A 26,765-nucleotide genomic window follows, 5' to 3' on the forward strand; every position below is an offset into this window, starting at 1 on the left:
CTCAAACTCCTGAGCTCAAGCAACTCTCCTGCCTCAGCCTCTCAGAGTGACAGGATTACAGGTGTGAGCCAAGCCACCTGCTGACTTCCAACTCTTAATCCCTTCTAATCTGTTCCCCATCCATCAACAAGAGTGGTCTTCACAAAACAAATCAGATCATATTATTCCCCTGCCTAAAGCCCTCCCTTCAGTAGCAACTCATTGTACTTAGAATAAAATCCAAACACTCACCATAGCCTAAAGGCCCTGCATGATCTACCTCCTAACTACTTATTCTTTCCCAGCTCACATAACACTCCTCTCATTCACACTGACTTCTCAGTTCCTCCAACATGTGAAGACCTTTTCCACCTGGGGCCTCTGTACCTGCAACATTCCTTCTTCATGAAATGCTCCTGCCTCTACTCTTGTCCTATATGGTTCCTTCACAATTAGAGTGGCCCCAACTTCATTGTGTAAAACTTTCCCAGTTTTAGCAATGGAAGCCCCACATCCTAGAACATTCCAGTCCCAGGCAAACTGGGAGAGTTCATCACCCGATTCTTAACCAAATATCTCCCACTTGTGGAGGTCTTCCCTCATTATTCTCCATTTAAAGATTTCCTTCTATTAGTCTCTACTTCAGACCCCATTTTGTTTCCATCATTATACTTGGACTATTTGCAATTACTAAATTATTATTATTATTAGAGATGGGGTCTTGCTCTGTCACCCAGGCTGGATTGCCCAGGCACGATCATAGCTCTCTGTAGCCTTGAACTGCTGGACTCAAACAGTCCTCCCACTTCAGCCTCTGGAGTAGCTGGGACTACAGGTGCACACCACCATGACTGGCTAATTTTTATTTTTTTGTAGTGATGGGGGCTTACTATTTGCCTAGGTTGGTCTCAAACTTGTCACCTCAAACTATCCTCCTGCCTCAGCCTCCCAAAATGTTGGGATTACAAGTGTGAGCCACCACACCCAGCCCAAAAGCTAAATTATTTTGTCTGTTATGGCAGACATTTACAATTTGGCTGCCCAACATACTGTTTCAGTAAAATCTCAAGTTAGAGAGGCAGCCCTGCCTCCTGATGAGGAGGCCAATGGGGGACAGATATTCCCTTTTCTATGCCCTTGTGACCAACTAGATATTCCTGCCTGGGATTTTGAACCTTCAAGAAGTTCAAAAAGCAAAGGGTTGGTCCAGACTTTTTATGGTTGCTGCATCACAGTAGAGAATATAGTAGGAGGTAGCAAATCTCCATGAGCGGCATGGTCTATCTAGCAGCAAGCCTGATCATGTTCCATTGCAGGGTGCCAGTAATGGTGGCATTGAGTGTCCAGCCAACAAGTGGCGGCATCCTGAGCACAATGTTCCTGGAATAGTATTTTGGCTGGGCCTTACTTTGTTTTCCAGCCTTCTTGTAATTCTGAGTTCCTCAATACCCTCCAGAAAAATTCCTTTTCTGCTTGAGGAAACTAAATCAGTTTCTATTATCTGCAACCAAGAACTCTAACTAGAATATCTATTAACTTGATAAAAATTTTTGTTGTTTTGATGCATCCCTGACAAGAATATAAATTCTAGTCTGTTTTGTTCACCATCGTATCACCAGTGCCTACCACACTTCTCAACATGTAACAGGTACTCAATAAATATTTTTTAAATAAACAAATGAATGAAAAATCACTAAGGTTACAACAATCTCCAAGGAGGTCACTGCTTTATACAAGTATCTATTTATTTCCATTTATTATTATAATTATTATTATATTTTGAGACAGGGTCTCACTCTGTCACCCAGGCAGGAGTGCAGTGGTGCAATCTTGGCTCCCTGCAACCTCCACCTCCAGGGTTCAAGCAATTCTCCTGCCTCAGCCTCCCAAGTAACTGAGATTACAGGCGCGTACCACCACGCCCAGCTAATCTGTGTATTTTTAGTAGAGATGGGGTTTCATCACGTTGGCCAGGCTGGTCTCAAATTCCTGACCTCAGGTGATCTGCCCACCTCTGCCTCCCAAAGTGCTGGGATTTCAGGCATGAGGCAACGTACCTGGCCTATTTTTTTTTTTTTTCATTTAACATCAAAGAGGTAAAACAGTAACAAAAAAAATCCCTATGCCTTTTTTTTTTTTTCTTTTTGAGATAGAGTCTCTCTGTTGCCTAGGCTGGAGTTCAGTGGCACGATCTCGGCTCACTGCAATCTCTGCTTCTCAGGTTCAAGTGATTTTCCTTCCTTGGGCTCTTTAGTAGCTGAGATTACAGGTGCATGCCACCATGCCTGGCTAATTTTTGTATTTTTAGTAGAGACGGGGTTTCGCCATGTTGGCCAGGCTGGTCTCAAACTCCTGACCTCAAGCGATCCGCCTGCCTCGGCCTCCCAAAGTGCTAGGATTACAGGCATGAGCCACCGTGCCCAGCCCCCTATCCCTTTTCTAACCTAAAACCTACTGCTATGCATATTCTTATAGGGTGGGCCATCAATGAAAAATGACTTTATGGCCATGCATGGTGTCTCACACCTATAATCCTAGCGCTTTGGGAGGCAGGCAGATCACTTGAGCCCAGGAGTTAAGAGCAGCTTGGGCAATATGGTGAAATTGTCTCTACAAAAATCAGCTGGGCATGGTAGCATGTGCCTGTAGTCCCAGCTACTCGGGAGGCTGAGACGGAAGAATCGCCTGAGCCCAGGAAGTTGTGACCTGTGGTGAGCCCTGATCATGCCACTATAATCCAGCCTGGAAGACAGAGTGAGACTGTCTCAAAAATAAAAGAAAAAAGAAAAAGAAAAAGAAGGAAAAAAAGAAAGAGAAAATGACTGCATAAGAGTTACAATCTAAGAAATGAGCCCATAAAGGGACAATTAAAAAAATTTTTTTTACTTAATTATTTAAATTTTCTGTTAAAGCTCTATTGTCCAAATATTTTTCAGACCATCAAAATGCACGTTGGGAGGCCAAGACAGCGGGAACACCTGAGCTCAAAAGTTTGAGATCAGTCTGGACAACATAGAAGACCCTGTCTCTTAAAAAAAAAAAAAAAAAAAAATCAAATAAATACCTCATTGCCCTATGCCACTCTTCCACCTAAACAAAACTTTCAGAGCAGTGGTCCCCAACCTTTTTAGTACTGGGGACCAGTTTTATGGAAGACATTTTTTCCACGGATCTGGGTGGGGATATGGTTTCAGGATGAAACTGTTTCACCTCAGATCATCAGGCATTAGTTAGATTCTCAGATTATCATAAGGAATGGGCAACCTGGATCCCTCGCATGCGCAGTTCACAAAAGAGTTCGCCTCCTATGAGAATCTAATGCTGCCACTGATCTGACAGGAGGCAGAGCTTAGGTGTTAATGCTCACCGGCCCACCCCTCACTTCCTACTGTGCAGCCTGGTTCCTAACAGATCATGGACCTGTACTGATCCATGGCCCAGGGGTTGGGAAAACCTGTTCCAGAATATTTCCTGGGGTCAATCTATTTTAAGTCCATGCTTCTATACTGTCTACATTATGCAATTCAGAATGATATTTCTGAGACTATGAAAGATCTTCAATCACCAGAGAAAGATTCAATTATGTTCACTGTACTGTACTTAATTCATAAAAGCAGATCAACACAACTTAGACAAGTTTTCAACAATGAAATAGAAAATTAAAGTATTTTAAAAATTAACATTAAATTCAATTTGCTAAGTTAATACCAGTTGAGACTTAACTATATTAATTACAACATTCTGCAAATGTGAAGACTAACATATTTGTAAAAGTGATCCTAAATGTTCATTTTACATTGCTCTTTCTTTCAGAAGCCCTAGAAACCTTTTCCCCATGCCGACTATTCCTAACTTGCTGTTTTTCTATAGATCTACTGTCCATTATCAGCAAGTTCTCAAAACTGCTTTATGTTTTAGGAAGGTCACTGTCAATTCTCCCAACACCCATCCTGCCTTCTTCAGATTGTATCTTGGTTCTGTTTTCCCACAAACCAATGAAATTAAAAATAAAATAGGATTTAATACTATGTTATAGAACATAACTCTCAAAATTTAGTGTGTATCAGAATTACCTGGGAGAATTGCTGAAAACAGGCTCCGGGGTAAGGTAGATCTTAGTTTAAACCCTGGCTCTGCTGCTTCTAACCATGTAACCTTGGGTATCGTACCTTACCTCATGACCCAATGGCTTCCCCTCAAAGGGAGACAATAGTCATCTTTCAGGGTTGATATGAGAATGAAATGTGATTATGGATGTATACTGCTTAGCACACAGTGCCTGGTATATTCTAAGTAGTCAATAAATGGGAGCTCTTGTTATTGCCAGGCTCACATTTTTCCTTTCCATTCTAGTCTCTGAACTATCTTCAATACTAAAACCCATTGTACTTTCCACATTCTTACAATGTCCACTGACAACACTTTGGAGAGCATGACTTCACAATACTTCCACTAAGCTTCTCTAGAACTCTACATCAGGCTCTCAACAAACTGGTATTTAAAAAAAAAAAAAAAAACAAAAAAAACATAAAAATACTTCATTCTTAAAACAGGAAATTTGGCTGGGTGCGGTGGCTCACGCCTGTAATCCCAGTACTTTGAGAGGCTGAGGCAGGTGGATCACCTGAGGTCAGGAGTTCAAGACCAGCCTGGTCAACATGGTGAAACCCTATGCCTACTAAAAATACAAAAAATTAGCCGGGGGTGGTGGTGGGCACCTGAAATCCTACCTACCCGTAAGGCTAAGGCAGGAGAATCTCTTGAACCTGGGAGGTGGAAGTTGCAGTGAGCCGAGATCATGCCATTGCACTCCAGCCTGGGCAACAAGAGTGAAACTCCATCCCAAAATAAAAGGCGGCGAGGCAGGGAGATGAGGGGAATTTAAAAAAACAAAATAAAAAAATAAAAACAAAAACAACTGCAAACATCATCTATTAGACTACCAAGAGCTCAAACACGGCAAGCCCTCAAACTAAGTAAAACCTCCCCTAGCTCTCAAATTTTTTGTTTTTGTTTTTTTTGAGATGAAGTCTTGCTTTGTCACCCAGGCTGGAGTGCAGTGGTGTGATCTGCAACCTTCCACCTCTCAGGTTCAAGCAATTCTCCTGCCTCAGCCTCCCAAGTAGCTGGGATTACAGGCGCCTGCCACCAAGCCCGGCTAATTTTTGTATTTTTAGTAGAGATGAGGTTTCACCATGTTGGCCAGGCTGGCCTTGAACTCCTGACCTCCAGTAATCTACCTGTCTCAGCCTCCCAAAGTGTTAGAATTACAGGTGTGAGCCACTGCACCTGGCCTACCTCTCAAAACTTTCTAAACCAGCCACTTTATACCTTCTCAGCAACTTTCAATCACATTACTGCTCTTGCTTTACTGAGTCCACCTAATGATATCCCGCTCTTTAGCCAGGCTTTGAATCATCACTGACTTTTCTGGTGCCTTCACCACCACCTATTCTTCCTCAACCCCTTGTTCATCCACCATTGGCAATCTTCAACCCTTACTATCATCCCTGGAGTTCCAAAGTCCCCAGTCTCGCTTCCAGGCCAGAACATTCTTGTAGGAAGACACTTGCAACAAGTTCCATGCATGTCTATCTGATAATGCCCTCATAGGACCTTACAAATATCATCTTACTAGCCTTTCAGTAATTCTACAGTCTCCAAAAGTCAGTTATAACCTTCTTCACACACTTTTAAGACTCTCACCTCACACACTCCTCTGAATCACCAGATTATTTCAGTTTTTACTTTGCGGAGGACATCAAGGTCATTGAGCATCCCCTCACCCATTAGCCTTCTTCATAACTATGTGGAGTCGTATACTACAATAATTAAGCACTTACACTACACCACAATAGTTAAGTACTATTAATTGATAAGTATTGTTCTACATGCTTTATGTGTAATTAACTCATTCAATCCTCACAACAACCCAAGAAATTGAACACAAGGAGATCATATGACTCACCTACAGTCATATATCTAAAAGTGGCAGAATCAAGCTATGACTCCAGGCAGTCTGGTTCCAGAGGCTACTTCTCAGACCACCACGCTCCACTGACTCACATGCTCTTAACTTTTCCCACTGAGCCCTTTCCTGGTCAGATAGGGTCAGTTATCCTTAGCGGTTATGTTTTAACTTTTCCATAAAGGAGAATGAATATATCCAAGGATGATGTGTGAAATTAAAAATTTATAAAATGACTTACTACAAAGCTACAGTAAACAGTGTGGCATTGGCATAAAGACAGACATATAGACCAGTGGAATGGAATAGAGCCAAGAAATAAACTCTTGCATATACAGTTAAATGATTTTTGAACTCAAAATGAATCAAAGACCTAAACTTAAGAGGTATAACTATAAAACTCTTTAAAGAAAACATAGGGAGCTGGGCCCAATGACTCACACCTGTAATCGCAGCACTTTGGGAGGCTGAAGCAAGAGGATTTCTTGAGGCCAGAATTTTGAGACCAGCAGAGTAACAAGGCAAGACCCCCATCTCTACAAAAAATAAATTAGCCAGGTGTGGCGGTACATGCCTGTAGTACTAGCTACTATGGATACTGAGGTGGGAGGATCCCTTGAGGGCAGGAGTTTGAAATTACAGTGAGCTATGTGATTGCATCACTGTACTCCAGCCTGGGTGAGACCCTGTCCCTACTATTTTTTTTAAAAAGGGGAGGGGGTTGGGAGAGGCACATGACATTGAATTTGGCAATGATTTCTCAGATATGACACCAAAAGCACAAGCAACAAAAAAAGTGGATAAATTAGACTTCATCAAAATTTAAAACTTTTTTGCAACAAAGGGCACAATCAACAGAGTGAATAGGCAACCAACAGAATAGGAAAAAATATTTGCAAATTATTTATCTGATAAGGGATTGATATCCAGAATATATAAAGAACTACAACTCAACAATAACAAAAGAAACAACTCAATTAAAAAATAGGCAAAGGACTTAAATAGACACTTCTTCAAAGAAGATATACAAATGGCCAGGAAGCATATGAAAAGGTGCTCAACATCACTGACCATTAGGGAAATGTAAATTAAAATTACAATGAGATACCATTTCATAGTCATCAGGATGGATATTATCAAAATCAGAAAATAACAAGTGTTGGCTATGATCTGAAGAAATTGGGACCCCTGTGCATTGCTGGTGGGAATGTAAAATGAAACAGTTGCTGTGAAAACAGTATAAAAGTTCCTTAAAAAATTAAACACAGAATAACCATATGACCCAGCAATTTCACTTCTGGGTATATACCCTAAATAACTGAAAGCAGGGGCCAGGTGCGGTGGCTTATGCCTGTAATCCCAGCACTTTGGGAGGCCGAGGCAGACGGATCACAAGGTCAGGAGATCGAGACCATCCTGGCTAACACGGTGAAAGCCTCTCTCTACTAAAAATACAAAAAATTAGCTGGGTGTGGTGGCAGGTGCCTTAGTCCCAGCTACTCTGGAGGCTGAGGCAGGAGAATGGCGTGAACCCGGGAGGCCGAGCTTGCAGTGAGCCGAGATCACCTGCACTCCAGCCTGGGTGACAGAGTGAGACCCTGTCTCAAAAAAAAAACAAAAAACTGAAAGCAGGGCCAGGTGTGGTGGCTCACACCTGTAATCCCAGTTACTTGAGTTACTTGGAAGGCTGAGATGGGAGGACTGCTTGAGCCAAAGAGTTCAAGGCTGCAGTGAGCCATGATCACATCACTGCACTGCAGCCTGGGCAACTGAGTGAGACCCTGTCTCCAAAGAAGTAAAAGAACTGAAAGCAAGGACACAAAGAGATATTTGTAAACCAATTTTCAAAGCAACAATATTCACAATTGCCAAAAGGTAGAAACCCAAATGTCACAAAATATGGTATATACATACAATGGAATATTATTCTGTCATAAAAAGGAATGAAATTATGATACATGCTACAACATAGATAAAGCTTGAGGACATTATGCTAATTGAAGTAAGAGAGTTACAAAACAAAAATACCCTATATCATTCCACTTATCAGAGATATCTAGAATAATCAAATTTATAGAAAGTAGAGGCCGGGCGCGGTGGCTCAAGCCTGTAATCCCAGCACTTTGGGAGGCCGAGATGGGCGGATCACAAGGTCAGGAGATCGAGACCATCCTGGCTGACACGGTGAAACCCCGTCTCTACTAAAAAATACAAAAACTTAGCCGGGTGAGGTGGCAGGCGCCTGTAGTCCCAGCTACTCGGGAGGCTGAGGCAGGAGAATGGCGTAAACCCAGGAGGTGGAGCTTGCAGTGAGCTGAGATCTGGCCACTGCACTCCAGCCTTGGCGACAGAGCGAGACTCCGTCTCAAAAAAAAAAAAAAAAAAAAAAAAAAAAAAAAAAAAAAAAAAAAAAATTTATAGAAAGTAGAATGGTGGTTGCCAGAGGCTGGGAGAAGGGGAAAATGGGAATTGTTTTATGGGCACAGAGTGTCAGTTTTCCAAAATTAAAAGAGCTCTGGAGGCCGGGCATGGTGGCTCACGCCTGTAATCCCAGCACTTTAGGAGGCTGAGGCGGGCGGATTACGAGGTCAGGAGATCGAGACCATCCTGGCTAACACAGTGAAACCCCGTCTCTACTAAAGAATACAAAAAATTAGCCGGGCTTAGTGGCGAGCGCCTATAGTCCCAGCTACTCGGGAGGCTGAGGCAGGAGAATGGCGTGAACCCAGGAGGCGGAGGTTGCAGTGAGCCGAGTTTGCGCCACTGCACTCCAGCCTGGGCGACAGAGCAAGACTCCGTCTCAAAAAACAAAACAAAACAAACAACAACAACAACAACAAAGAGTTCTGGAGACTGGTTATACAACAATGGGAATGTATGCATTACTACTGAACTATATGCTTGAAAATGGTTATGATGATAAAGGTTATGTGCATTTTACAATTTAACGTAAAACTGATTTTTTTTTTAAGAGAATGAAATTCTGATACATGCTACCACACTGATTACCAACAAAAACATTACACTATGAGATATATGCCAGAGACAAAAGGACAAATATTGTATGCTTCCCTTTATATGAGGTACCTAGAGCAGTCAAATTCATAGAGGGCAGAAAATAGAATAGCGGTTACTAGGGGCTGGGGAAGGGGAGAAGATGGGAAGTTATTGTTTACTGGGTACAATATTTCTCTTTGGGGGCCAGGCACAGTGGCTCACCTGTAGTCTCAGCACTTTGAGAGGCCGAGGAGGGCAGACCACCTGAGGTCAGGTATTCAAGACCAGCCTGGCCAACATGGTGAAACCCTGTCACTACTAAAAATACAAAAAAATTAGCCGGCCATGGTGAGGTGTGCCTGGAATCCCAGCTACTCGGGGGACTGAGGCAGGGGAGTCACTTGAACCCAGGAGGTGGAGGTGCAGTGAGCCAAAATCGCACCACTGCACTTCAGCTTGGGCGAGAGCAAGACTACATCTCAAAAAAAAAAAAGAAAAAAAAGAGCATTTCTGCTTCGGGTAATAAAAAAAATCCTAGAAATGGGTAAGTACTCACAATAAAATGAAGGCACTTAATACCACTAAACTGCCTCCAGTTACTCAGGGTGAAGCCAAAAATAATACTCTCCCAAACACCTATGTCCTTTTTTCTTTCTTTCTTTCTTTTTTTTTTTTTGAGATGGAGTCTCATTCTGTTGCCCAGGCTGGAGTGCAGTGGCATGATCTTGACTCAATGCAACCTCCAACTTCTGGGTTCAAGTGATTGTCCTGCCTAAGCCTCCCAAGTAGCTGGCATTACAAGCACCTGCCACCGCACCCAGCTAATTTTTGTATTTTTAGTAGAGACGAGGTTTCATACTTGGCCAGGTTGGTCTAGAACTCCTGATCTCAGGTGACCCACCCACCTCGACCTCCTAAAGTTCTGGGATTACAGGTGTGAGTCACCGCTACCAGCCTATAGCACTTTTTTTTTTTTTTTTTTTTGAGATGGAGTTTCATGCTTGTTGCCCAGGCTGGAGTGCAATGGAGCGATCTTGGCTCACTGCAACCTCTGCCTCCCACGTTCAAGCGATTCTCCTGCCTCAGCCTCCTGGGTAGCTGGGATTACAGGTGCCCACCACCACACCCGGCTAATTTTTTTTGTATTTTTAGTAGAGACGGGGTTTCACCATGTTGGCCAAGCTGGTCTCGAACTCCTGGCTTCAGGTGATTTGCCCGTCTCAACCTCCTAAAGCGTTGGGATACAGGCGTGACTCACCATGCCCAGCCAGCACTTTTTTTTTTTTTTTTTGAGAAAGAGTCTCACTCTGTTGCCCAGGCTGGAGTGCAGTGGTGCGATCTCGGCTCACTGAAGCCTCTGCCACCTGGGTTCAAGTTCAAGCAATTCTACTGCCTCAGCCACCAGAGTAGCTGGGGTTACAGATGCTCGCCACCACACCTGGCTAATTTTTGTATTTTTAGTAGAGATGGGGTTTCACCACGTTGGCCAGGCAGCTCTCGAACTCCTGACCTCAAGTGATCCACCCGCTTCAGCCTCCCAGTGTGCTGGGATTACGGGCATGAGCCACCATGCCTAGCCTCATATAATTTTTATTACAGTATGTTGTTGTAATTGTTCTATTTTATTATTAGTTATTATTGTTAATCTCTTACTATGCCTAAGTAAAAAACTCCATCACAGGTACATATGCATAGGGAAAAGCATAGTATATATAGGGTTCAGTACTGTCTGCAATTTTAGGCATCCACTGGGGGTCTCAGAATGTATTCCCTGTGGATAATGGGGCTACTGTATTACAAACTGCTCTTTTAATTTTTTTTTCCATTTTATTGAGGTATAAATGATAAAATCTGGGCCGGGCGCGGTGGCTCAAGCCTGTAATCCCAGCACTTTGGAAGGCCGAGACGGGTGGATCACGAAGTCAGGAGATCGAGACCATCCTGGCTAACATGGTGAAACCCCGTCTCCACTAAAAAATACAAAAAACCAGCCCGGGTGACAAAAATAAATAAATAAATAAATAAATAAATAAATAAATAAATAAATGATAAAATCTGTATATACTTAAGTACAATATAATGATTTATGTATATATTATCTAAGGATTACTACAATGAAATTCATTAACACATCCTTCATCACAGTTACTATTTGTGTGTATGTGACGAGGACACAAACTGCTTTTAATATTTTATTCACAACAAGCCTATTAAGGAGGTAGTTTTTTTATCATGCTCTCCATTTTATAAATTAAAAACTGAGGTCAGGTGGTTGTCTTGTGAACAGTCATAACACCAAGTAAATAAAAGAATGAGGCTGGATATGGTGGCTCACACTTGTAATTCCAGCACTTTGACAGGCCAATGTGTTGGCAGTTGCGACTACAGAGGGCTTGCTGCTATCATCACACTGGCTGCAGCAGAGGCGTGGATAGGGCTGCATGATCCGTGGAGCTAGCAGGAGCCCTTCCCCTTCTGAGTTGGGGCAGGAGCTCCCCTGGTGCTGCTGGAGCTACACAAACTGCCGCTGTTAACCTGGGCCTCCTGTTCCACAGAGCAGGCAGAAGCCTTGCCCTGCTGGGTGGGGTTGCAGCCGCCCAAGTTGTGGTTGCTGATCCAAGCCTCCCTGTGCTCTTGTGGGGGCTGGGAGCAGGCAGGATCCCTGCCCTCCTGGGCGCAGGACCTAATAGTCTCTGCAACCTGCCCCCCACCCCCACCCCCGCTTCTCTCTGCTCCTGGCACCCACTCCAGTCTCGGAGTGGCGTTGGGGCAAACCCAGGTGCTGTTACAGTCCGGGGGTGAATGTGTGTGCGCACCCTCAGGGCAACACCCTGCCACCTTGGCCCCCTCCAGAATTTGGGCACACAGAAGCGAAAGAGGGGAAGCCAAGTGTGGACTGAGGGTGGTCAGTGCTGGCCTTTAGGTGCACCTTGGTGTGAGCAGCCTGGTGCCATGGACTGCTGAGAGAAACAGACAGGCTCCTGGGTGGAAGGGAGGTTCCCATAAATCCCCACCTTCAGGACAGGGAGGGCTTAAAGGCTGGGGGCCGGGCTGCCAGTCCCACCCACCAGATGGTGATTTGTGCTGCCTTTTCCTGCAGTCCATGAACCAATCAGGAAGCACTTTCTCCCCTCTGAGGTCCATAAAAGCCCCAGGCTCAGCCACAACAGGGTAGAGGATGGAGAAAAGATCAGACAGCCAGAAAGGAGAGAGAAGCTATGCTCTCTGCTGAGAGCTGGGAAGTCAACAGGTAGGACCTGCCTGAAGAGAGGAGCCACCCACTCCAGGGCCTCCTCTCTGCTGAGAGCTGAATACCGGATAAGACAAACTGCCTGCAGAGAAGAGCTAGCCCCTGTGAGTCTCCTCTGAGCTGTTCTAACACTCAATAGAGCTTCTCTTCGTCTTGCTCACCCTCCACTTGTCTGTGTACCTCGATGCAGGACAAGAACTCGGGCAAAGGCACCACTGGCCACAGAGGTTTCTAGCCAGAAAAGCAACACCCTAAAGATCCCACAACAAAGGCAAGAGGATTGCTGGAGCCCAGGAGTTCCAAACCAGCTTGGGCAACACACCAAGACCCCATCTCTACAAACAATTTTAAAAATTAGCTGGGCATGGTGGTATGCACCTATAGTCCTAGCTACTCAGGAGGCTGAGGTGGGAGGATTGCTTGAGCCCAGGAATTCAACACTGCACTCCAGTCTGGGTGATAGAGCAGAGCAAGACTCTATCTAATTAATTAAATAATTAAAAAAATAAAAGCATGAGGACTAGAATGCAACTGTTCTAACTCCACTATACCATATTGGCCTTGTGAAATGAATAAATTTTAAAGACAAACTCATAGCTCTACCTGTTTCAAAGCAACAAAGTTGATTTAGAAATGCTAAATACAGGCCTGGCATGGTGGCTCACGCCTGTAATCCCAGCACTTTGGGAGGCCAAGGTGTGTGAATCATTTGAGCCCAGGAGTTTGAGACTAGCCTGGGCAATACTGTGAAACCACGTCTCTACAAAAAATACAAAAAATTAGCCAGGTATGGTGGCATGTGCCTATAGTCCCAGCTACTCAGAGGCTGAGGTGGGAGGACTGCCTGAGCCTGGGGAGACTGAGGCTGCAGTGAGCTTTAATTGTGCCACTGTACCCCAGCCTGGGCTACAGAGCAAGACCCTATCTCAAAAAAAAAAAAAAAGCTAAATGCCTCACAAACTATCTTTGGCATATCAGCATATAGGCTATAACCCACATGCTTCAGGTATATCTATCGGTGATATGGGAAAGATAAAAGGAAACAAAAGACTGTATTATAAAATACCTAAAAAGTCATGTTAGGTATATTCTATACATTACTACTATCCTGGAGACATTACTTATACTAGGTTACTTTGATGGTGATCCACTCAAACTATTGACTGGAGCCTGTTCACCAGCAGTAAGAAGATTCCTGTAGTAACCTGATAACCTATCAGTCAGGTAGCCCTCAGTCTAAAGATAGGTTAGGCCAGGCACGGTGGCTCATGCCTGTAATCCCAGCTCTTTGGGAAGCCAAGGCGGGCAGATCACTTGCGGTCAGGAGTTTGAGACCTGTCTGGCCAACATGTCAAAACCCCGTCTCTACTAAAATTACAAAACATTAGCCAGGCATGGTGGCGTGCTTTGGGAGGCTGAGGCAAGAGAATTGCTTAAACCTGGGAGACAGAGGTTGCAGTGAGCCAAGATAACACCACTGCACTCCAGCCTAGGTGACACAGCAAGACTCCATTTAAAAAAATAAATAAATAAAGATAGGTTATCACATCTTGTTGATCTCTGTAGCTCCAGCATTTAGTAGAGTGACTCATACGTATTAGGCATAAAATATTGTTTATTCAAGAATGAATTGTTGGCTGGGCATGGTGGCTCACGCTTCTAATCCTAGCACTTTGGAAGGCTGAGGCGGGTGGATCACCTGAGACTAGGAGTTCAAGACCAGCCTGGCCAACATGGTGAAACCCTGTCTCTACTAAAAATACTAAAAATTACCCGGGTGTGGCGCTGCGCTACTCTAGTGGTTGAGGCGGGAGAATCGCTTGAACCTGGGAAGAGGAGGTTGCTGTGAGCTAAGATGGCACCACTGCACTCCAGCCTAGGCAACAGAGCGAGAATCTGTCTCAAAAAAAAAAAAAAGAATGAATTGTTAATTAAACTAAATTTGGCCTGAGGATGCCTCTGTACTTGAGTCTTTACATACCAAGTTGCAACCTAACTTAGTACTTCAACTGAAAGCCTAATTTAGAAGTATACTTTTGTATCAAAAAGCTGAGTCTCAGGAAAGCAGAGCAGCTGAGCTTCAGTCAACCACAAGCAATCAACTGTTTAAACCATGTTCAAATGAGGTAAACTCAAGGCTGTAACCAACTGGGCTGTCTCTGTACCTCACTTCTGTTTTCTATACTTCATTTCTACTTTCTGTCCATAATACTGCCTGACCACATGGCAAACTGGAGTTTTACTGAATATGTTCTGGCTATGAGGGTTGCTGGATTCACTAGTTATTTTTTTGCTCAAATAAACTCTCCTAAGTTTAATTTGTCTCAAGTTTTTCTTTTTTTTTTTTTTTTTTTTTTTTTTTGAGACGGAGTCTCGCTCTGTCGCCCAGGCTGGAGTGCAGTGGCGCGATCTCCGCTCACTGCAAGCTCCGCCTCCCGGGTTCCCGCCATTCTCCTGCCTCAGCCTCCCGAGTAGCTGGGACTACAGGCGCCCGCTACCTCGCCCGACTAGTTTTTTGTATTTTTTTAGTAGAGACGGGTTTCACCGTGTTAGCCAGGATGGTCTCGATCTCCTGACCTCGTGATCCGCCCGTCTCGGCCTCCCAAAGTGCTGGGATTACAGGCTTGAGCCACCGCGCCCGGCCTCAAGTTTTTCTTTTAACAGAATGAAGGAATATGAAGAATGCAAAGATACTATCACAGAATACTTTACCTTTGCTTCTTGATCTTCCAGGGAAAACTCCATTAATTCATTTGAAATCTCTTCTGCCTGGTCTTCTCCTAGGTTTGGATTTGTATCCAACTTTGGAGCAGTAATAGGACTGCCCAGATATTTCATTTCACTGTCCACCAAGTTTCCGTTGTCCTATCAAGTATATTGACAACATTAAAAACTATTCAAAATATATCAAAGTCCTAAATGTAAGAGCTAAAACTATAAAACTCTTAGAAGAAAACATAAGGGAAAAAATTCATGACATTGGATTTGGATAATGCCACTGAAAGCACAGGTAATGAAAGAAAAAAATAGATAAATTAGTCTTCATCAAAATGAAAAACTTTTGTGCATCAAAGAACGCCATTAAGGGAATGAAAAGGCAACCCACAAAATGGGAGAAAATATTTGCAAGTCTTATATTTGATGAGGGATTAATATCAGAATATATAAGGAACTCCTACAACTCAATAACAAACACAATAACAATCAAAAGGGACATGAATAGACATTTCTCCAAAGAAGATATACAAATGGCCCATAAGGACATCAAAAGATGCTCAACATAAGTAATCATTATGGAAATGCATATCAAAATTGCAATGAGATACTACTTTATACCCATTAGGATGGCCATTATAAGAAATAACAAGTGTTTGTGCATTGCTGGTGGGAATGTAAAAGGGTGCACAGGCACTCTATGGATACTAGCATGCTAGTTCCTCAAAAAATTAAACGTAGAATCATCATATAATCAAGCAATTCTACTTATGAATATATACCCAAAAGAATTAAAAACAGGGGCCAGGCGCGGCAGCTCACACTTGTAATCCCAGTACTTTGGGATTACAAGCCGAGGCGGGCGGATTATGAGGTCAGGAGTTCAAGAGCAGCCTGGCCAACATGTTGAAACCCCATCTCTACTAAAAATACAAAAATTAGCCGGGTATGGTAGCACGTGCTTGTAATCCCAGCTACTTGGGAGGCTGAGGCAGGAGAATTGCTTGAACTGGGGAGATGGAAGTTGCAGTGAGCTGAGATTGCGCCACTGCACTCCAGCCTGGGCGACAGGGCAAAGACTCCGTCTTGGAAAAAAATAAATAAAATAAAATAAAAGCAAGGACTCAAGCAGATATTTGTATACCTATGTTCATAGCAGCATTATTCACAATGGCCAAAAGGTTGGAAACAACTCAAAATGTCCATCAACAGATGAATGGATAAGCAAAATATGATATACATACAAAAGAAATGAAATTCTTTTTTTTTTTTTTTTTTTTTTGAGACGGAGTCTCGCTCTGTTGCCCAGGCTGGAGTGCAGTGGCCGGATCTCAGCTCACTGCAAGCTCCGCCTCCAAGGTTCCCGCCATTCTCCTGCCTCAGCCTCCTGAGCAGCTGGGACTACAGGTGCCCGCCACCTCGCCCGGCTAGCTTTTTGTATTTTTTTAGTAGAGACGGTGTTTCACCGTGTTAGCCAGGATGGTCTCGATCTCCTGACCTCGTGATCCGCCCGTCTCGGCCTCCCAAAGTGCTGGGATTACAGGCTTGAGCCACTGCGCCCAGCCAAGAAATGAAATTCTAATACATGCTATGACATAGATGAACTTTGAAGACATTATGCTAAATGGAAATATAGGCTGGACGCAGTGGCTCACACCTATAACTCCAGCACTATGGGAGGCTGAAGCAGATGGATCTCCTGAACCCAGGAATTTGAGACCAGCCTGGGCAACATGGCAAAACCCTGTCTCTACAAAATATACAAAAAAATTAGGTCGAGGTGGGCAGATCACATGAAGCCAGGAGTTTAAGACCAGCCTGGCCAACATGGTGAAACTCCGTCTCTGCCAAAAATACAAAAAAATTCACCAGGCATGGTAGCACATGCCTGTAATCCCAGCTACTAGGGAGGGTAAAGCACGAGAATCGCTTGAACCTGGGAGACAAAGGTTGCAGTGAGCCAAGATTGCACCACTGCACTCCAGCCTGGGTGACAGAGTGAAACTCTATGTCAAAAAAAAAAAAAAATTAGCCAGGCGTAGTGGCACACATTTGCAGTCCCAGCTACTTGGTAGACTGAGGTGGGAGAGCAGAGCCCGGGAGTTTGAGGCTACAGTGAGCTATGATTGTGCCACTGCACTCCAGCAGAGGTGACAGAGTGAGACCTCACACACACACACACACAAAAGGACAAAATATTATATTATTCTACTCATATGAGGTATCTAGAATAGTCAAATTCACTGAGACAGAAAATAGAGGTTATCAATGGCTGGGCAGAAACAGGGACGGAGAGTTATCACTTAAGGGTATACAGCTTCTGTTTTGAATAATGAAAAAATTCTGGAAATGAGTTCTGGTGATAGTCTCACATTATTAATATACTTACTGTCACTAGACTGCACAGTCAAAAATAGTTAAAATTGTAAATATTATGCACATTTTACTGCAATTAAAAAAAAAATCACACACAAGACTATCCAATAATTGAATATACTCCAGGTCTTCCCTCCATCCTAGAAACCAAAAACCTAAATAAAACACGATCAACTTAGTGCCCGGGCATGGATCACGAGGTCAGGAGATCAAGACCATCCTGGCCAACATGGTGAAACCCCATCTCTACTAAAATATGAAAAATTAGCCTTGTGTGGTGGTGCACGCCTGTAGTCCCAGCTACTTGGGAGGCTGAGGCAGCGGAATTGCTTGAACCCAGAAGGCGGAGGTTGCAGTGAGCTGAGATCGCACCACTGCACTCCAGCCTGGTGACAGAGCAAGACTGTGTCTCAAAAAAAAAAAAAAAAAAAAAAAGATCAGCTTTATCTTCGTAGGAAAGAATATGTTAAAATAGCTTTCCCTCAGGGTTGAGATTAGAAATAAGAATCCAAATCTCTGGAGTCCATGGTCTACGAAAGGCAAGTGAATGCCTGGGTAAGTTAAGACCCCAGTATTATAAGTGCACAAAAGACACTAGAGAAAATACGCGTGGATCATAATCCCATGAAATCACTACTAATTATTATTATTATTGTTTTATTTTATTTTTTGAGATGGAGTCTCGCTCTTGTCCCCCAGGCTGGAGTGCAGTGGCGCGATCTCAGCTGACTGCAAGCTCTGCCTCCCGGGTTCACACCATTCTCCTGCTTCAGCCTCCCGAGTAGCTGGGGCTACAGGCACTGGCCACCACGCCCAGCTAATTTTTTTGTATTTTTAGTAGAGACGGGGTTTCACCGTGTTAGCCAGGATGGTCTCGATCTCCTGACCTCGTGATCCACCCACCTCAGCCTCCCAAAGTGCTGGGATTACAGGCGTGAGCCACTGCACCCGGCCCCAGCTAATTTTCGTATTTTTTTTTTCGGTAGAGATGGAGTTTCACCATGTTGCCCAGGCTGGTCTGGAACTCCTGACCTCAAGTGATCAGCCTGCCTCAGCCTCCCCAAGTGCTGGGATTACAGGTGTGGGCCACTGCACCCAGCCACTACTAATTATTTTTATTTTATTTATTTATTTATTTTACTTTTTTTTTTTTTGGGACAGTCTCTTTGTCACCTGTCCAATCACTGCACTGAAGTGCAGTGGTGTGATCTCAGCTCATTGCAATCTCCACCTCCCAGGTTCAAGCCATTCTTGTTTCTCAGCCAGGCGCCACCATGCCTGGCTAATTTTTGTATTTTTAGTAGAGACAGGGTTTCGTCATGTTGGCCAGGCTGGTCTCAAACTCCTGGCCTCAGATGATCTACCCATCTCAGCCTCCCAAAGTGGTGGGATTACAGGCATGAACCACCATGCGTGGACTGCTAATTATTTTTAATATAAAATGATTTTACCATGTATGTATCTATGTGTGTATTATTTATTTGAGACTGAGTCTCCATCTCAGCTGACTGCAGCCTCAGACTCCTGTGCTCAAGCAATCCTCCCAATTATAACTCACTGAAGCCTCAGACTCTTGGGCTGAGGCTATCCTCCTGCCTTGGCCTCCAGAGTACCTGAGACTACAGGCATGCACCACCAAGTCCCAGCCTTTTTTGGGGGAGAATGGGGGTGGGGTAGAGATGTAGTCTTGCTGTGTTCCCCAGTTAGGGAACTCAAACTCCTGGACTCAAGCAATCCTCTTGCCTCGGCCTCCCAGAGTGCTGGGATTACAGGGATGAGCCACAACATCTGGCCTAATTAGCATTTTCCCCCACCCTAGACTGCTCAGCAGAAAGTAATTTTTTTAAAAATTCCATGAGAAGGCCAGGCGTGGTGGCTCATGCCTATAATCCCAGCACTTTGGGAGGCCGAGGTGGGTAGATCACAAGGTCAGGAGTTCGAACCAGCCTGGCCAGTACGGTGAAACCCCGTCTTTACTAAAAATACAAAAATTAGCTGGGCGTGGTGGCGCGCACCTGTAGTCCCAGCAGCTCAGGAGGCTGAGGCAGGAGAATCACTTGAACCTGGGAGGTGGGGGTTGCAGTGAGCAGAGATTGTCCCACTGCACTCCAGCCTGGACGACAGAGCAAGACTCCATCTCAAAAAAAAAAAAAAAAAATTCCATGAGAAGGCTGGGCGGGGTGGCTCACACCTGTAATCCTAGCACTTTGGGAGGCTGAGGCAAGTGGATTGCCTGAGCTCAGAAATTCAAGACCAGCCTGGGCAAGATGGTGAAACCCATCTCTACTAAAATATAAAAAATTAGCTGGGCATGGCAGCGTGTGCCTGTAGTTCCAGCTATTCGGGAGGCTGAGGCAGGAGAATTGCTTGAACCAGGGAGGCGGAGGTTGCAGTGAGCTGAGATCATACCACTGCACTCCAGTCTGGGCGACAGAGTGAGACTCTGTCTCAAAATAAATAAATAAATAAATTAATTCTATGAGATATGGATTGCTAATGAAAATGTAAATTCTTATAACTTTTTAAGAAAAAAATTGGAGAAAGTATCAAAACCTTAAGGCTTGAGCCCAGGAGTTTGAGATTTGCCTAGGCAACACAGCGAGATCCCTATTTCTAGGGAGAGGAGAAAACAAAAAAGAAAGAAAGAAAAAAAACTTTAAAAATATTGATACTGTCGGGGGCGGTGGCTCACGCCTGTAATCCCAGCACTTTGGGAGGCAGAGGCAGGCGGATTACAAGGTCAGGAGATTGAGACCATCCTGGTCAACATGGTGAAACCCTGTCTCTACTAAAAATACAAAAATTAGGTGGATGTGGTGGCATGTACCTATAATCCCAGCTACTTAGGAGGCTCAGGCAAGAGAGTCACTTGAACCTGGGAGGCAGATATTGCAGTAAGCTGAGATCACACCACTGCACTCTAGCCTTGTAACACAGCAAGAATCAATCTTAAAAAATAAAATAAAATAAAATAAAATAAAAACTTTATGTGACACTGACAAGATGAGCAGATTAAAAATTTATACCTAAGACAGATGCAGTGGCTCACTCACACCTGCAATCCCAGCACTTTGGGAGGCTAAGGCAAGCAGACTGCTTGACATCAGGAGTTCGAAGACCAGCTTGGCCAACGTGGTGAAACCTCATCTCTACTAAAAATACAAAAATTAGCTGGGTATGGTGGCACACACCTGCAGTCCCAGCTACTCGGGACCCTGAGGCAGGAGAATTGCCTGAACTTGGGAGGCAGAGGTTGTAGTGAGCCGACATTTTACCACTGCACTCCAGCCTGGGCAACAGACAGAGACTTCATCACAAAAAAAAAAAAAAAAAAAAAAATTATGTGTGTATATATATATATACTTTCAATCCAGCACTGAAGAGAAAAATCCGAAATGCAGTCAAATATATTTACGCTTGAGAACTTTGAGAACTTACATTATAGCATTATTTGTAAAAGGAAAATTTGGATACCACTAAGTATCTAACAATATGGAAGTCCTTTTATAAATTAGGGTCCATTTATTAGAGAAAAGCATCCAGAGCCAGGCACAGATCCGTGTGCCTGTAGTCCTAGCTACCCAGTAGGCCAAAGTGGTAAGATTGCTTGAGCCCAAGAGTTCGAGTCTAGCCTAGGCAACATAGCAAGACCTTGTGTTTAAAAAAATAAAAATAAAAAAGCAATCTTTAAAGAATAAAGTAGAAGAAAAAAAGAAGCTTGGCCAGGCACGGTGGCTCACACCTGTAATCCCAGCACTTTGGGAGGCTGAGGTGGGTGGATCACCTGAGGTCACGAGTTTGGAACCAGCCTGGCTAACGTGGCGAAACCCCGTCTCTACTAAAAATACAAAAATTAGCTGGGCACGGTAGTGGGCACCTATGATCCCAGCTACTTGGGAGGCTGAGGCAGGAGAATCACTTGAACCTGGGAGGCAGAAGGTTGCAGTGAGCCAAGATCGCGCCATTATACTCCAGCTTGGACAACAGAGCAAGACTCCATCTCACAAAAAAAAAAAAAAAAAAAGCCCAAGTCATATTTTTTCCTCCTTAAACAAGAAGATCATAGGACATATTGTTCCTCTCTTTTCCTGCTCAAACTTTATTTCTCCAACCCCCTTTTTCTCACCTAAATTTGGCTTGATGATGCCGGTTTAGAAAAATTCAAAGGTTCATAAATCCAGAGCTGCCATCCTATAGCCTATAACACTTCAACTGATCCTTAATAATGATGTTCAATGACTTACCAGCAGAGAAAGAGGAGACACATAAGGTTCCCCTGGTCTCTTTTGAAACCTCAGGTTCCTGGGTGCCTGACACTCCAAGGGCTTCAAAGTGCCGTTTTCCTGAATAAGAAAAACTGCATTAGTTGGGGAAGAGAAGTGTCAGCTGGCCCTGATAAAAACATTTCATCTGATGAAGCCATGAATAACCCTTACAAAACACATTTCATGTAATCAAAGTTGACCCTATATCCTGACGCTATATAACCTTGCATTTGAAGATGCAAATTATGATGTGGATTTGATATAAGGCATGCAGATTTGCTTTGGAAGATACTAATTTTTGGTCACAAGTAAAAGGAATGGGGTAGGGATAGGGAGCCTGCCTGGGGAGGGGATAGTGAGATTTTAAAAAGTGATTATTGGCCGGGCATGATGGCTCACACCTGTAACCTCAGTACTTTGGGAGGCTAAGGTGGGTAGATCATCACAGGTCAGGAGTTCAAGGCCAGCCTGGCCAATTTGGTGACACATTGTCACTACTAAAAATACAAAAATTAACCAGGTGTGGTGGCACATGCCTATAATCCCAGCTATTCAGGAGGCTGAGGCAGGAAAATCGCTTGAACCCAGGAGGCAGAGGTTGCAGTGAGCCGAGATTGCACCATTGCACTCCACCCTGGGGTACAACAGCAACTCTCTCTCACAAAAAAAAAAAAAAAGTGATTATAGGCCAGGCAGTGGCTCACACCTGTAATCTCAGCCTTTTGAGAGGCCGAGGCGGGCGGATCACTTGAGGTCAGGAGACCTGCTTGGCCAATAAGGCAAAACCTCGTCTCTACTAAAAATACAAAAATTAGCCGGGCCGTGGTGGCATGTGCCTACAGTCCCAGCTATTTGGCAGGTTGAGGCACAAGAATCGCTTGAACCTAGGAGGCAGAGGTTGTAATGAGCCGAGATCGTGCCACTGCACTCCAGCCTGGGCGATAGAGCGAGACTCAGTTTCAAAAATAAATGAATAAAAAGTGATTATAAATGGAGATTAGAAGGACAGTATTAAATCAAGAAAAAACTGATTAGAACAGCCAAAAACATGAGTCTATCTTAAGTCAATGTAAGAAAAGAACAGCAGCTATCTTTTATGGGTAATGATCTGGGGAAATGGATGGGAGGCAGGGAAGAAAAAAAGATGTCTAGAAAAGAGGATTAGCTGAAGGGATTAGATACAGAATTATCTTAGTGATTAGGTGGTTCTGAAGAGGCTAGTTTTAACTTGGAACGAAGGATGACCTAAGGTTTAGATAAAAAGTACCATGGCTTCCTCGAAATAAGGGCTTAAAAGCCAGACTAAGGGGGAAATAAGAAATTAATAAATCTACACTTGCATGTAAAGTGGTGGAAAAAAAAATCTGTGAACAAGTTATGCAAGTTAACCCTACAAACAAAACTCCTAAATCCCTTACACTACAGTAAGGATAATTTTTATCCTCAAAATGATCAACTGAACATGAGAAATGATGACCTACTGTGGAGAACTTGGAGCTGGGTGTCTGTCCTAGGGCCAAACTTTAATAAGAAAAAACAAAAACAATTTTTCTCCCCTATAGTAATACAGTTTTGCTTGTCTAGCATACGAGGTATAAACAGTTCTACGTCTCACTATGATAACAACAAGTTTCTTCACTCAAAAAAATAAAACTGCCAATATATCTAGGTTTCCATTAAACACTCACATTTTCTTTATTTGCAGATAAGCTACACATTGCATCTCTCTTTCTATGGCCACGGTCCAAACCATTCGGAGTGCTACAGAGAAGCTGTGCCTAAAAAAGAGTTTGCTGAGAATGTCCCGCATCAGGTCACAGGTGCAATGGAAACCCTCTGCCTCCCACCTGAAAAGCAAACCCAAACCCAAAAAAGAGAGGCTACTCACTGGGCTACATTTCATTAGGTGCTGGTGATAATTCCTGCAGATTAAAACAAACTGCCTGTCAGGTTAGCCCCAAATACTGTTTGATTATTCTTCAGTGGATTTGGTGCATCCCAACATTTTAAAAATTTCATTCTAGGAGCCCTATTCCCAGTTGATATGTCTCTTCCAACAACAATACATAGGGTATTCTCTGTGGTAAATATGAAGACTCAAGTGATATCTTGGGGATAAGACCCTCATTTTGCCTGTATAACCATATAAATAAACATGTACCAAAGATGAACGAGTTTTATACAATTTACTAATTTTCCAGCACAGTGTATTGGGGCTAATTTTTTTTTTTTTTTTTTTTTGAGACAGTCTGGTTCTGTCACCCAGGCTGGAGTGCAGTGGCAGGATATCGGCTCACTGCAAAGCCCGCCTGCCTCCCAGGTTCACGCCATTCTCCTGCCTCCCAGCCTCCTGAGTAGCTGGGACTGGCAGCCGCCTCCCTTCCAGCTGGTACAGCCCACAGCGAAGCCAGAGAGCGAGGGATTCTATGACCAGCAAGGATGGTCTCAATCTCCTGACCTTGTGATCCATCGCCTCAGCTGCTAGATGGCGTGAGCTCCCATTCTGTCAGAAGACTATTTTAAGAATTTAATTTCTGGCGAGGCGGGGTGGCTCCATACTAGCACTTTGGGAGGCTGAGCTGATGAGGATCACCTGAGGTTGGGAGTTCGCGACCAGCCTGACCAACACAGAGAAACCCGTCTCTCTACTGAAAATACAAAATTAGCTGGGCGTGGTGGCGCATACCTGTAATCTCAGCTACTCGGGAGCCTGAGGCAGGAGAATCTCTTGAATCCGGGAGGGGGAGGTTGTGGTGAACCGAGATCCCGCCACTGCACTCAAGCCTGGGCAACAAGAGCAAAACTCCGTCTGGAAGAAAAAAAAAAAAAAAAAAAGCCCGGCGTGGGGGCTCATGCTTGTAATCCCAGCACTTTGGGAGGCCGAGGCGGGCAGATCACCAGGTCAAGAGATCGAGACAATCCTGACCAACATGGTGAAACCCCGTCTCTATTAAAAATACAAAAATTAGCTGGGCGTCGTGGCGTGTGCCTGTAGTCCCAGCTACTCGGGAGGCTGAAGCGAGAGAATCGCTTGAACCTGGGCGGCGGAGGTTGCAGTGAGCTGAGATCAGGCCACTGCACTCCATTCTGGCAACAGAGTGAGACTCCATCTCCAAAAAAAAAAAACAAAACAAACAAACAAAAAACATATCTATATATAAATTTCTATCCTCCCTCTGTGGATTTCATTATCTATCTGGGTTAGAGCATTTAAAGCAATTCAGGCCGGGCCAGGTGACTCCCATCTGTAATCCCAGCACTTTGGGAGGGCGAGGGGGTTGCTGATCACTTGAGGTCAGGAGTTCAAGAGCAGCCTGGCCAACATGGTGAAGCCTCATCTCTACTAAAAATACAAACATTAGCCAGGCATGGTGGTGGACGCCTGTAATCCCAGCTACTCAGGAAGCTGAGGCAGGAGAATCGCTTAAATCGCTTGAACACAGGGAGGCAGAGGTTGCAGTGAGTCAAGATGGCGCCACTGCACTCAATCCTTGGCAACAGAGCCAGACTCCATCTCAAAAATAAAAATAAATACATAAATAAAATGCTTGGTATGTGTTAGATACACAGGTTATTTAATCCTTACAATAGCTACTTTATGACAAGTGCTATTATTGTCTCCATGTTACAAATAAAAAAAATTAAGGTCTAATGAAGTTAAAAAAAACTTGTCAGAGTCACAACTGGTGAATGAAGTAGTAAGCCAGGAATCCAGACACTGATTCCAGAGCCTACACTCTGTACTTTCTTTTTTCTTTTCAACACGCAGTCTCGCTCTGTCGCCCAGGCTGGAGGGCAGTGGTGTGGTCTCCGCTCACTGCAACCTCCGCCTCCCGGGCTCAAGCAATTCTCCTACCTCAACCTCCCAAGTAGCTGCGATTACAGGCATGTGCCACCCCACCCGGCTAATTTTTGTATTTTTAATAGAGATGGGGTTTCTGCATGATGGGCAGGCTGGTCTTGAACTCCTGACCTCAACTGATCCGCCTGCCTTGGCCTACCAAAGTGCTGGGATTACTACAGATGTAAGCCACCGCGCCTGGCCACTCTGTACTTTGAATTACTGAGATACAGCACTTTCCACATTCAAATAAAAGCCTGTATAAGTGTAGTATACCATTTTCCTTCATTTCCTTATAGATACTTCTGATTATGACAGTTAAAATGAATAGCCTTCATTTTCACAACACTATTTAGATCTGGAAACCTTAGAAACTGTTCAAGGTAAGGAACTAGGCCTCAAAGCCCACTTATACCCAATATGAAAGGTTTTGCACTCTGCAGAATCCGCACAGGATAAAATCTCTATGACCAGTGCTAAAAAGCTTTTGCATGGGGTTCATTTAGCAACAGAACTTACATCCCAGCTAAATGCACTTCCTGAAGTCCTGAAGAATCCAGGTGACCTGCAATCAAATATAAAAAATCAGTAAAAGGAGTTATTTTTGTCCATGCATCCTGTTTTTCCTTCAGATTTTCTTCATTACCAGTAAGCCATATTAATTTCAAGGACTGAGCTTTTGAATACAAAGCCTCTCGATTGATACCCATTTCATAGTACAAGGTACAATTTCACAGAAACTTAAGGTTTTATATGTGTCACTAAAAGAAGTAGTGCTGGGAAACACTGCACTTTGCTACCTACGGAGTTGTTTTGTTTTTTTTTTTTATGAGTAGAAAAGAAAAGTTATCACTCAGAAAATCTGAAATTAGAATTCTGGAAGGTTAACTTATGAAACATTCCTTTTGGAATATTTTATATAAAACATATAAGAATTAATTGACAATGTATTTCTTTTTCTTTGAGACGCAGTCTCGCTCTGTCGCCAGGCGGGAGTGCATTGGTGCTATCTCAGCTCACTGCAAACTCCGCCTCCCGGGTTCAACCGATTCTCCTGCCTCAGCCTCCCGAATGGCTGGGACTACAGGCACGCGCCACCACGCCAGCTAATTTTTGTATTTTTAGTAGAGATGGGGTTTCACCATGTTGGCCAGGATGGTCTCGATCTCTTGACCTCATGATCTGCCCACCTTGGCCTCCCAAAGTGCCAGGATTACAGACACGAGCCACTGCACCTGGCCAACATATTTCTTTACGCTGGTTTCTTTGCCTCTGCTGAGATTAGACTAAGGCACAAAACTTCTCATATCCTAATGACTATACTTTCATTCCCACCGTTAATCAGTCAACAAAATATGTTCCTACTTGTCTAAC

General features: G+C 43.9%; 1 protein-coding gene across 5 annotated transcripts in view; it reads right to left on the reverse strand.

Moving 5' to 3' along the window:
- CDC25C (cell division cycle 25C) overlaps positions 1-26,765 on the reverse strand; it is a 55,952-nt gene that overhangs the window by 20,161 nt on the left and 9,026 nt on the right. For all 5 annotated transcript variants that reach the window (XM_003900161.5, XM_009209188.4, XM_009209186.4 and 2 more), the window contains exons 4-8: positions 25,911-25,956; positions 23,439-23,472; positions 23,239-23,328; positions 21,530-21,628; positions 14,907-15,059 (exon numbers count right to left, since the gene is read on the reverse strand). In XM_003900161.5, coding sequence (XP_003900210.1) covers positions 14,907-15,059; positions 21,530-21,628; positions 23,239-23,328; positions 23,439-23,472; positions 25,911-25,956 — 422 coding nt within the window. The remainder of the gene's footprint in view (positions 1-14,906; positions 15,060-21,529; positions 21,629-23,238; positions 23,329-23,438; positions 23,473-25,910; positions 25,957-26,765) is intronic.

The sequence above is a fragment of the Papio anubis genome, chromosome 5 (genome assembly GCF_008728515.1).
Source record: "Papio anubis isolate 15944 chromosome 5, Panubis1.0, whole genome shotgun sequence".
In the NCBI taxonomy this organism is placed as follows: Eukaryota; Metazoa; Chordata; class Mammalia; order Primates; family Cercopithecidae; genus Papio; species Papio anubis.